General features: G+C 44.0%; 1 protein-coding gene across 1 annotated transcript in view; it reads right to left on the reverse strand.

Moving 5' to 3' along the window:
* Positions 1–12394, reverse strand: part of WBSCR17 (Williams-Beuren syndrome chromosome region 17) — a 431575-nt gene that overhangs the window by 23142 nt on the left and 396039 nt on the right. The window contains exons 8-9 of the mRNA XM_010854340.1: positions 4187–4372; positions 1620–1757 (exon numbers count right to left, since the gene is read on the reverse strand). Coding sequence (XP_010852642.1) covers positions 1620–1757; positions 4187–4372 — 324 coding nt within the window. The remainder of the gene's footprint in view (positions 1–1619; positions 1758–4186; positions 4373–12394) is intronic.

Below are 12394 nucleotides of genomic sequence, written 5' to 3' on the forward strand. Positions count from 1 at the left end.
TTGGAGTTTCAGCTTTAGCATCAGTCCTTCCAATGAACACCCAGGACTGATCTCCTTTAGAATGGACTGGTTGGATCTCCTTGCAGTCCAAGGGTTGGCTACCTCATGCAAAGAGTTGACTCATTGGAAAAGACTGTGATGCTGGGAGGGATTGGGGGCAGGAGGAGAAGGGGATGACAGAGGATGAGATGGCTGGATGGCATCACTGACTGGATGGACATGAGTCTGAGTGAACTCTGGGAGTTGGTGATGGACAGGGAGGCCTGGCGTGCTGCGATTCATGGGGTTGCAAAGAGTCGGACACGACTGAGTGACTGAACTGAACTGAACTGAATACAGCGATTAATAATTTTGGAGAAAAATGCTTAAGGACACAGGAAAATGTTCTCTATTATTAGTAACATTTCAAATTATAAGGCATTGTGGACAGTCTGGTTTTAGTTTAAAAAAATATATATATATACATATACCAATACCAGTAGATGTGTATATAAAAAGTATTTGTATAAACCTGGCAGGCTACAGTCCATGGGGTTGCAAAGAGTTGGACACAACTGAGCACACATGCACGTACATACACACACACACACACATATATAAAAATAAATATGTTTAGGAAAAATAAATATATACACACATGCAACAAATCAGACCATACATCCAAATGTACACATTATCTTTGGGATTAGAACGCTTAAGTCTAATCCTGGCTTCATGGTTTATAAGCTATGAGACTTTAGATAATTTAATGTCTCTAAGTCTCAGTGTTCTTGATAAGATGGAAATAACACTACTACCTGATAAAGTGAGGATGATTGAACTCAAATGTGAAAAACACTTAGAACAGTACCGGCACATTTTAAGTGTGCGCTGCTATTGTTGCTATTTTCAAAATGCAGATTTATGGCATTTGTACTACGAGAAAGGTCAATCTGTTTTCATGTTCAGAAAAGTGACAGTGTCTCAGCATAGAACATCTGAGAAGAGCATCTGTATCCTTTCTTTGGCAGCAAGGGACTCCAGTGCACAAGCAGTGGGCCCTGGACAGACAGGTCTAGTCTCTGTCTCTCTTTACACCCAACTTGCCGCTCAGCGTCTCAGTACAGGCCCCAGGGTACCTCACAATGCCCTAGCCAGAATTTATGGTCCACTCCACACCACAGGCCAAATGATGGCCCACGTCCCCATCGTGACATGTATTACACATGTCTCGCCAACAGTGGGTGGGGCTTCCCTGGTGGCTCAGTGGTAAAGAATCTGCCTGCAATGCAGGAGACAAAGAGACGAGGGTTCAATCCCTGGGCTGGGAAGATCCCCTGAAGAAGGAAATGGCAACCCACTCCAATATTTTTGCCTGGGGAATTCCATGGACAGAGGATCCTGGAGGGCTACAGTCTGGGGCGGGGGCAGGTTGCAAACAGTCGGATGTGACTGAGCACACACACACAATTCACAATTCATTCAAACCAGCTGATGAGAGCCTTGCTGTGAAGGCCCCACCTTTAAAAAAACTAATCACTTAATGAATGAGTGAATGACTTTGTCATTCACCCCCAGCCAAGTGATCCACAGCCCCCTGCACAGCCATCCAAGTCGAGAACAAGTGTGGTTTTCATTACCTCCCCGTAGGCGACGGTGTTATTGTATCTTCGCATTTCTGGGTAGACGTGGTCCAGATACCACTGGAAATTCTTACACTTTAAACTTTTCCTTAAGGCTCTTCTTTCAGAGACATCGCCAATGTCAATTCCTGGATTCTGAAAGTAAGCAAAGGGTTTAGTGATTGGGAGGCTCTGGCAGAGCAGAGGACAGGCAGTGTCACCTTCAGGGAAACCATCAGAGAGAAATCCAAAGCCCATACATGATCCTTTAGCCCTGAGCTAGCCAGTACTGACCCCCCGGGCACAGTATGCAGCCCCCCAAGTCTGCCTTCCTCATCACCATGAAAGGGATCCCGCAACACATTGATACTGACAACCTGCATTCCCAGCTTCATCTCTGCCATTTCTTTAGTGACTCTCAGACCCAATTATTACAGGAATTATTTGATTAAGACGAGAAAAGAAATGCCTATAACCACCTCCTGCCTTTCTTTTTTGTACATGGGTAATTCCCCTTCCTCCCTTTGCAGGCTCTTTGTGAAGTTCATTATATGCAGATGTGAAAATAATTTTCCATTGCAAAGCTACTGTAATGATGTTCTAATGAATAATTCACTCTGCTTTTACAGAAATGAACCTGTAATGGGCTGCTGTGTGCTGACAGGGGAAAATAAAGTAGCTGAAATATGACTCCAGAGTCAGCCACAAGACGGCTCTGACCCGGTAGAGACAGGATACCCTCCTCACTATGACGGGCAGCCAAGCAGCATTTTAGAGCAAGAGGAGAAGAGTTTAAATGATTTCATTAAGATTTCTTCTTCGGCAGCCAAACAGGGATTTTTAAAAGAAAAGTCCCTTTAAATGTCAAACTTATTCATATTCAAAGGCAAACCTGGGCAGTGATATTTTAACTCTTTATTTTAATATACTTGGCAAGATTAATGAGGATGGTCATTTGTGAAAAGCCAGGTAGGGAACACTGGCAGGAGGGCCCTGAGGTGGTTTGTAATGATGGAGAAAGCATTGGGAGACCAGTCTTGAGTTCTTCTGACCCAAAGTCACATCCCCATCCTAGGTCACTGCTCTCATCTCAAACAAGAAAAATGACAACACTTGTTCCACAGATGGCACAGGGCTGTGGGCAGAGCTGAACAAAGATGCCATTTCACATCCCTGGCTGTCATGTGCTGGGTGTAGGACCTTAAGCAAGTCAATTTAACTGGCCAGAGTTGCAGCATACCCATCTGTAAAATGGACATCATAATAGGTTCACATCAAACTAGCAGTTACTGAACACAATATTTGTTATGCTCTGTTTTAAGTCTCATTTTTATCCTCCCAGGAGCCCTATGAGATCAAGGTTAACAATCTCGACTCTGCAGATGAGGACATCAGGGCAGGGAGTTCCTCTGTCATGAGGTTGTTATGAGAGGTCAATGAGATATTGCAAACAAGAACCTTAGCGAGTGCCTGGGACAGTATAAGGGGCTCACCAACAGTTGCTATTTTATACAATTATGTGGAAAATCACTTCTACTTTAACAGCTATAAAGTGCTATGTGGCCGGAAGGGGGTTTTCAGTGCTTTAGAACATTATTTTAATAATTGTAACAACAATGATAAAAAAATTCTTCACTTTTATCCTGTTTATCCACAGACCTAGACATATTCGACTGCACTTCTGTTGTCTGGGGTTCCAGCCTCCTGAAACACAGGGGCTGCCATTTCTCAGTGGGAACAATTCCATGGCTTGGATACCTACAGGAGCTCCAGCTGAACAGATAAACCTGACTATGGCTGAGAGTACAGGTGACCAAACTGGGCTATGGAGGACAAAAATGCTCGCCAACAGTTCACATCCTGTGCCAGGCATTGCTCCAAGTACATCACATGTCCTTAGCTTTAGTACTTAATACTCAGGTTAAGTACTTCCAATTTAGTTTTCACAATAGACCTAAAGGAAGGCGGGCTCGCTATAATCCCCATTTGATAACTGAGGAACCTAAGATACAGAGATGATAATTAGACTTGTTCAACATGTCATAATTACAAGCAGCAAGGCTGGGATTCCATAAGCCTGTACACAACTGTACGAGACCCCTGTTGGGCTGTGGCAATGGGAATTTTCTGAGATTATATTCTGGGCAGAATACGGAAGAGAATTGAAGAGCCGTGTAAACAAGGATCCAGCGTGCAGTTGGGACCTACCTCACGGGGCGGCTGGAGCTCTGTGGGAAGTGAGAGTGGACGATGGAGTCTGGTGCCAAAAACTGGGCTAGCATCTTCTAGACACAGTGCACGCTCAGGAGCAGGTCTTGACACTCAGTGTCAAGATGAATATAATGAGACTGGATTAACACACTATGATTCTTCTAACTGTAAATGGATTTAGAGATTTCCATGGTGCCAATCCCCATGTAAAGCAGGGGTTCTAATACCTGGAGGTCTGTGAGCCACCTCAAAGTGTATTTATAATCCTGCAAGGGTGAGCATCTTTTTGGGGAGGAAGCATCAGCTTAGTAAAGGGATCAGTGACCTGTCGTCAAGCACAAGGTCAGCGTTCTAGGTGATGGGGAAGGTTCTACCTCTAGCGGCAGATTCCACGCTATGTACACATGAGACTTGTAGTCATCCATCCAGACTTCAGCAACCCGTAGAGCGTTCCTCTTGGTGTAGAAGCCAATGTTGCTGTTGTATGGTTTCTTCTTCCGCTCGATGTGGGCCACCCGTGAGCAAGGCAGGACCTCCATGCTGCCCCCACACAGCCACACCTGCGGGGGTAAGGACTTCATCAACCCAACAGAGAAATTCCCAAAGACCACTGCCGACCCCCACCCTCAACTTGAAAGCAGCAGTTTGGGAGACAGCACGAGTGAGAAATGTATTTTATTATAGAAGCCACTGAGATTTCGGGGTTGGTTTGTTACTGTAGCAGAGCTTAACCTCACTTGACTAAAACTGGTAGAAAAAAAAAGGTTTGGAGGAATTTCTCTTATAGATACAGCAGCTCAGGACATTAAAATCTTTCTATTCCTAAGAAATACCCATACATGTGAGGTGCCCCTGGTGACATGGGTTTTCTGAATTTCCCAGTAGAGCACAATTGGTACCTGTGAAGGTTTTATTTCCAATCTGAAGTTGTGCCCTATAGAACTATAAGGGAAAAATCAAACGAAAATAACAGACCATCTTTATTCATAGAAGCACAAAGTGTACAAGGGTCTAATTCTACATTATTAACATGCTCTATTTTGGAGTCTCTTAAGAGCACAGATGCCCGGCCTTCTGGAAGCATCCACCCCAGTGCCATCATATACAGGTGGTACTTGTGGCTGGGATATTTAAAAAGAAGGCTGAAATGTTAATTGCCTTTAAGAGATGCAAAAGCCCAAGGAGGTGACAACTTGCCATCTTCTTCAGGGGCACAGCAGGCTTCCAGGATCAAATGGTCCTGCTCCCAGAGGAAAATGGGATCATCTAACTTCTCTTGGTCCCACGCAGGACAAACAAAACATTTCCAATTGTCAGGAAAGGCTAATTTGCTGGGACTTCCCTGGTGGTCCAGTGGTTAGGAATCTCCCTGCCAGTGCAGGGGACACAGGTTCCGTCTCTAGTCTGGGAAGAGTCCACATGCTGAAGGGCACCTAAGCCTGTGTGCACAGCTAGTGAGCGCACGCACCCCAGAGCCCACGCTGCGCAACAATAGAAACCACGGCAAGGAGAAGGCTGTGCACCGAATCTAGAGAGCTGGCCCGGCTCGCCGCCCCTGGAGAAAGCCCTCGTGCAGAAAGGAAGACCCAGTGAGGCCAAAAATAAAATAAATAATTTTTTTTATAAAAGGACTAATTTGTAAAAATGGACTTCCTGGTACTGATGAAGGAGAAGAGGAAGAAGACACAGAGAAGTTTCAGGGATCTGTGAGACTCTCCCGTATATTCTCTGTAAATGAGAGTGCCGGTGAGTGTCTGAGGTCAGCACAGACCCACTTCAAGCTCTCCTACCTTTAGTTTCCCAAACTCCCTCGTGAGGATACTGGGACCTTCTTGAGTGTTTGCACACCTCCTCTGGGCCTTTATTGATTGAATTTAGTGGCAAATGCATGCAAGTGTGTGCGTGTGTGTGTGTGTGTGTGTGTGTGCTTCTGTTTCTATTACCCAACCTGTGGCTACCCCACAGAGAAATGATACAGATGGAAAACTCTCACCATAATCAAGAATCCTCACCTTGCCTGTTTCTTCAAGGAGGAGACAGGGGGCTAAGAAACTGTAGGCACTGGGCAGTCCAGACTAGTTTTATTTGTGACCCGACAACTAGACGCTCCCATGAGTTGGGACAGACCCAGCTGCCGGCAGTAGAAGTCAAGTCAGGGAAGCAAAGTATGGCAAGGAAGTCTGTGGGGGTAACAAGAGCAAGAGACTTTACACGGTAAAAGAAGGTGGCTGAAGTCCCAGGAGTGGGCAATGCACAAACACACGGAAATCCAGGATACGCAACCCTGGACAGTTTCAAGATTCTGAGAATGGGAAAGACATCCCATGTTCACAAATTAGAAGACTTAGTTGGCTTAAAGCTCAACATTCAGAAAACGAAGATCACGGCATCCGGTCCCATCACTTCATGGGAAATAGATGGGGAAACAGTGGAAACAGTGTCAGACTTTATTTTTTGAAGTTCCAAAATCACTGCAGATGGTGACTGCAGCCATGAAATTAAAAGACGCTTACTCATCGGAAGGAAAGTTATGACCAACCTAGATAGCATATTCAAAAGCAGAGACATTACTTTGCCAACAAAGGTTCGTCTAATCAAGGCTATGATTTTTCCTGTGGTCATGTATGGATGTGAGAGTTGGACTGTGAAGAAGGCTGAGCGCCGAAGAATTGATGCTTTTGAACTGTGGTGTTGGAGAAGACTCTCGAGAGTCCCTTGGAGTGCAAGGAGATCCAACCGGTCTAATCTGAAGGAGATCAGCCTGGGATTTCCTTGGAAGGAATGATGCTAAAGCTGAAACTCCAGTACTTTGGCCACCTCACGCGAAGAGCTGACTCATTGGAAAAGACTCTGATGCTGGGAGGGATTGGGGGCAGGAGGAGAAGGGGACGACAGAGGATGAGATGGCTGGATGGCATCACTGACTCGATGGACGTGAGTCTGGGTGAACTCCAGGAGTTGGTGATGGACAGGGAGGCCTGGCATGCTGCGATTCATGGGGTCACAAAGAGTCAGACACAACTGAGAGACTGAACTGAACTGAATATAGTTAAGTTAGCAGTATTTCCCAAATGGATTTAAATATTCAACACAATCTTTACTAAAAAAAAAAAAACCCAATGGCTTCTTGGCAGTAATTAACAAACTGGTTCTAAATTTCATACAGAAATACAAGGGGCCCAAAACAACCTAGAAAAGAACAAACTCAGAGGACTTCCACTTCTGATCTCAAAATTTATCACAGAGCTACCATAATCAGGACAGTGTGGCACTGCAATGAGGAAGACATATGGATCAACAGAACAGAATCCATTGAGAGTCCAGAAATAAACCCTCCCATCTGCGGTTAGCACCAAGACAATTCAGTGCGGGGGAAAAGAGTTTTACAAAAACTGTTCTGGGACAACATGCAAAACAGTGATTTTGGACCACTACCTCATAACATATATACAAAAATTAACTCAAAATGGGAACTTTCCTGGTGGTCCAGTGGCTGAGACTTGGCGGTCCCAATGCAGGGGACCTGGGTTTGATCCCTGGTTAGGGAACTAGATCCCACGTGCTGCAGCTAAGAGTTTGCTTGCCACCACTAAAAGATACTGTATGCTACAATTAAAATCGAATGCATGCTGCAATGGAGACAGAAGAGCCTGTGTGCTGCGACTAAAACCAGGTGCAGCCAAATGCACTGTTTGGTTGTCTGGCTTATACTCAGCAAAGGTACTTTGAGACTGATCTTTATAGTTGCATGTATCAATAGTTTGGGCTTCCCTGGTGGCTCAGATGGTGAAGAATCCACCTGCAATGCAGGAGACCTGGGTTCGATCCCTGCTTGGGAAGACACCCTGGAGAAGAGAACAGCTACCCACTCCAATATTCTGGCCTGGAGAATTCCACGGACTGTATAGTCCATGGGGTCGCAAAGAGTCGGACACGACTGAGCAACTTTCACTCCATTTCACTTCATATCAATAGTTTACTCTTTTTATTGTTGAGTCCTATTCCCTTGTATGGATATACTAGAGTGTTTTTCCATTTATCTCTTTATAGTTGTTCTGAGTTTAGTTATACTACAAAGAAAGCTGCTGTGGACATTATAAAAACAAACAAATAAGTAAATAAATACTTAAAAAATTAACTCAAAATGGATCAAAGACCTAAATGTAAGAGCCAAAACTATACAACTCTTGAAAGAAAACATAAGAGTAAATTTCTATGCCCTAGGATTAGGCAAAGATTTATCAACTGATGAATGGACAAACAAAATACAGTACATTCATACAATGGAATATTATTTAACAATAAAAACAAAGTTTAGACACATGCTACAACATGGATGAACTCTGACATTATGTAAGTGAAACAGCTGGTCACAAAGGACTGTATATTATTTGATTCTGTTTATACGAAATGTCCAGTAAAAGAAAATTCATAGAGACAGAAAGTAAATCGATGGTTGCCAAGGGCTGCAGGTAGGGTCACAGGAATAGAGTGACTGCTAGTGGGTAGGGAGTTTCCTTTTAGGGTGATGAAAATGTTCTAATATTGATTACAGCGAATACTGCAAAACTTTTTGAATCTACTAAAAACCAATGAGTTGAACACTTTAAATGAGTGAACTCTAATAGTATGTAAATATCTCAACAAAGCTGTAACAAAAATAGATAAATGAATGTATACAAAGAGAGATGGGGAAAAGAAGATTCAAGGGATGGGTTCCAGTTTGGGGAGGGGTCGCAAAGAGTCAGACACGACTGAACGACTTTTACTTTCACTTTTCAGGAGGACTGCAAAAAGCAAAGCTGAGCTTGGTGAAGATCTCAGATGGTTGACTTCTTAGCATCATGTTTTCATGTTTTATCTATGCTGCAATGAATTACTGCATTGCCTTATACAGCAGAATACTACTCCATTGTATAGATGGCCTACATTTTGTTTATACATTTATTAGTTGATGGCCACTCGGGTTGTTTCCATTGGGCAATTAAAAATAACCCTGCCATGAATATTCATATACAGGTTTTTATATATATGGATATATGTTATCATTGCCCCTGGGTACCCACCCTAGCAGCGGCATTGCTGGGTCATAGGGTAACTCGATGTTTAACCTTTTGAGGATCTACCAGACTTCTCCAAAGTGGCTGCACCATTCTACATTACCCCCAGCAGTGTAATGAGGTTCTTAGTTCTCCCCATCCTTGCTAACCCTTGTCACTGTCCATCTTTTTGATTAGAGCCATCCTAGTGGGTGTGAAGTAGCATCATATTATGGCTTTGATTTGCATTTCCCCAATGGCTAACGATGTTGAGCACTTTCTCTTGCACTTCTTGGCCATTTGTCTGTTTGTGGAGAAGTCTATTCAGATCCTCCATCCAATTTTTAATTGGATCGTTTGTCTTTATATGATGAGCTGAGGCCTCAGAGTGAAAATGAAGTTGGCTTCCACGGTCTTTTCTCTCTCTTTTATCTCGCACTTCATCATCTTTTTGGATTCCAATGTGCAAGGTCTTTCAAACCATTCCTTACGGGCAGCCTCTTCCACGGACTCTGTGTAGGGCTGGCGTGGAGAGGGCAGTGAGGTGCAGAGGAATGAACCAGGCAGCGGAGGCCAACATTCTTGTTCTGCCTCCTCCAAAAACTAGCTGTGTAACATCAACCAAGTCACTTTCTCCCTCTCCCACCAGGTGCCCGAGACTGTTTATCCTAGTGTCTCAGCCAAACCTAGCAAGGGAGCTCTGTATCTCCCCGGTCACCCAGGGACAAGGCGGCACCCTACTCTGCTGTCTTGCAGGACGCTGCTTTATCGTAATGTAAGTCATGTTTGGCTTTCCTCAGCAAGAGAATAAGGAACCCCGGGACTGCAACGGGAGAATTCCAGACAGCTGACAGGTCAGCCAGCCGGAAAGGGGCAGGCTTCTCTGTGAAGCCCTCCAGTCGTTTTCAGCAAGCTTTCTTTCTAATTCATGAGGACAGATACCTGAAGTAAAAGGAGATGTCACTGACACCTTTCTCAGAAGAGGAGAAAAGAGACGTTTCTCTAGATTTTGTCATGTAGATTTGGAATATAGGAGAGAAAAGGTTTACCCCTAAAAAGGCAAGGGGAGGAGAGTCAAAGAACCGAGAATTAAATAAACTGATGTGTTTCCTGTGACCACATCCTGCAATCTAGAATACTAAATCAAAAGGTGTTCGAGGGCCACCTAGGCTCCTGTAACCCCAATACTCCATCCCGGCGGAGAAGGGGGAGCCCCCTGACACTCACCTCCAGAGTCCTTAGTTTCACAGAGTCCTTGCAAGGCCTGACCTAGTATGAGACCCTGAGAAACTGGAAGCCCAGTTCTGGGGCCCCTTTCATCCTCTCGGAGTGAAACCCTAAAGCTCTGGAGCTGGCCTCTCAATGTTTCCTCTCCATGGACAGGAATTCTTCCTGGTATCAGACTGAAGTCACTTTGGAAACCATTTAAACCTATTTACAACATTAAAAGCAGCATTGGAGGAGTGCTCAATGAAGAAATTACATCAACAACCCCATTCTGTGATCCAAGAGCCTGCAAATTTTAGCTTTTTGTCTGTTGGCAAAGATCTGTTCAAAACAATGCAAATTTCTGGCTAAGAGAACATTTACTTTGTTACTTCTGTCCTTCCAATCTTTTTCGAGATTCCCTGATAACCCACTTCCCAGATGGACAGGATCACCCCTGATTCTCGGTGCTCCCCTCTGCCAGCCTGGAGACGGTGAGCTGGTTTTTCCCAGTTTAAATGCACATTCCATCCCACTAAATTGGATGGACACATACTGGCTTGCCTTCACAAGTCCTTTTCCAAAAATCCAATTTCAAACCTCTCTTTTATTTATGATTGTTTCTCAGAAATAGGATTTACCAATATGGACCTCAAGACATATTTCAGTTTAAATACCACAGAGGTGAGAACCTCTAAAATACCTGAATTCTATTGCCTGTTGATCCAAGTCATTTCTCTTAATGCGAGATGAGGAATTAAAACGAAGCTTGGCAAATGGCATGTGATTTCACAGGAGGAAAGAAACGCAGATTGAAAGCAGCTTGATTGATGGAGCATGAAAAGAGTGTTGGGAAAGCTTTTTGTTCCTTTCTTTTGATTTTTGTTGCTGTTGCTTGTGCTTGTAAAAGAATAATATTGGGGAGGAAAATAAATAATATCAGGTTTATGCTCATCGACTTAAAATGTTTCCCAGCCTTACTATCTAGTCTGCTAGCGTGTAACTGTCAGAGAGGTCTGGGCTTCTATGTTAGAAAAACAGCTCAAAGCGGCCTCAATCAGCCCCCTCGGGGTCAGTTTGGCCCTGTCTTCCCCCATTCCTCACCTCTCTCTCTTTCCCTGTACTTAAGACTGCCCCATGCTGGCTTTCTCTGGCTCCTTCCATCTCTGACCTCTTTACAGACACGTCTCTTTGGCCTATCCCTCCTTGCAAAGAGCAGCTCTGGCCAAGTAGATATCAAGCATTTTGTCTATTTTTGCACTCTCAGCACCCAACTGGTAATTCTAGCAATTTCCCTCTCTTAGTCATTTAAGCTACATATATGTTTACTAGGACCGGAGCTTGGAGCTAAATGCTGCCAGGGATATAAAGGTAATTGAGACACGGATCCTACAACGTAGTCTTTGTTCTGTCCTCAGAGCTTACAACTGGAATTCCAGGAGAGTGTTGAGAACTGTTCTAGAACCTTGGGGTGGAATCAGCCTCAACGAGGTGGCAGGGTGGGGGCAATGATAACCTTGTGTTCATTTCTCCACGTACGCATCCATGCTCTCCTATCATCCAGTCTGCATTTTGCCTGGGATTAAAGAGGAGCTGGTAGGATGTGGATGAACCAGGCTTAACCACAGGAGGACAGTGAATTAGATTTGGTTCTTTTTCTCTTTAATCTTTATTTTTTATTGAAGTAGAGTTGTGTTTATATATATATAATAGAGTTTATATATATATATATTTTTTTTTTTTTTTAAGACATCTACTTTTTTAAGGTCTGCTACTATCATTGGCCAAAAATTTCAATTAATTTTTAAAATGTTGGACAAGTAATTGGGTTAGGAGCCACAGATCAGGGAAGTGTGGGGTTTCTAAGACTGATGATAAGCTGTGAGTCAGGAAAGACACAGGATGGAGCATCAGGATCCAGGGACTTGGGGGCAAAGTAAATGATCCAGTCATTATGACAACCAACAGGAACCAGACAGGGTTGGCCTTAGGAGCCGGAATGCTGCCACCACAGCAGAGTCTAAAGACCAGAAATTCTAGACCATCCTGACAGTCAATGCTCTTGGGAGATGCTGAATGATTCAGAGCCAGGGAAAGACAAATGCAGATCCCAGTTCACTTGGGTCTGGGCACAAAAGGAAACTCAGAACCATCAGATGAGCCTCCTGAGTCAATCTGAGCCTGAGGCTGGGGGCCGGGGCCTGATGGGTTACCGCATCAGTAGATTTCACCATCTCTTCAATTTTTTTGGCACAAACCTTAGAACTTTGATCAGGTAAGGATTCTTACAATGGGAGAGGACACTCATATGCCAAGAAGATGATGAATCTCTGTCCC

The sequence above is a fragment of the Bison bison genome, unplaced genomic scaffold (genome assembly GCF_000754665.1).
Source record: "Bison bison bison isolate TAMUID 2011002044 unplaced genomic scaffold, Bison_UMD1.0 scf7180017864340, whole genome shotgun sequence".
Lineage (NCBI taxonomy): Eukaryota > Metazoa > Chordata > Mammalia > Artiodactyla > Bovidae > Bison > Bison bison.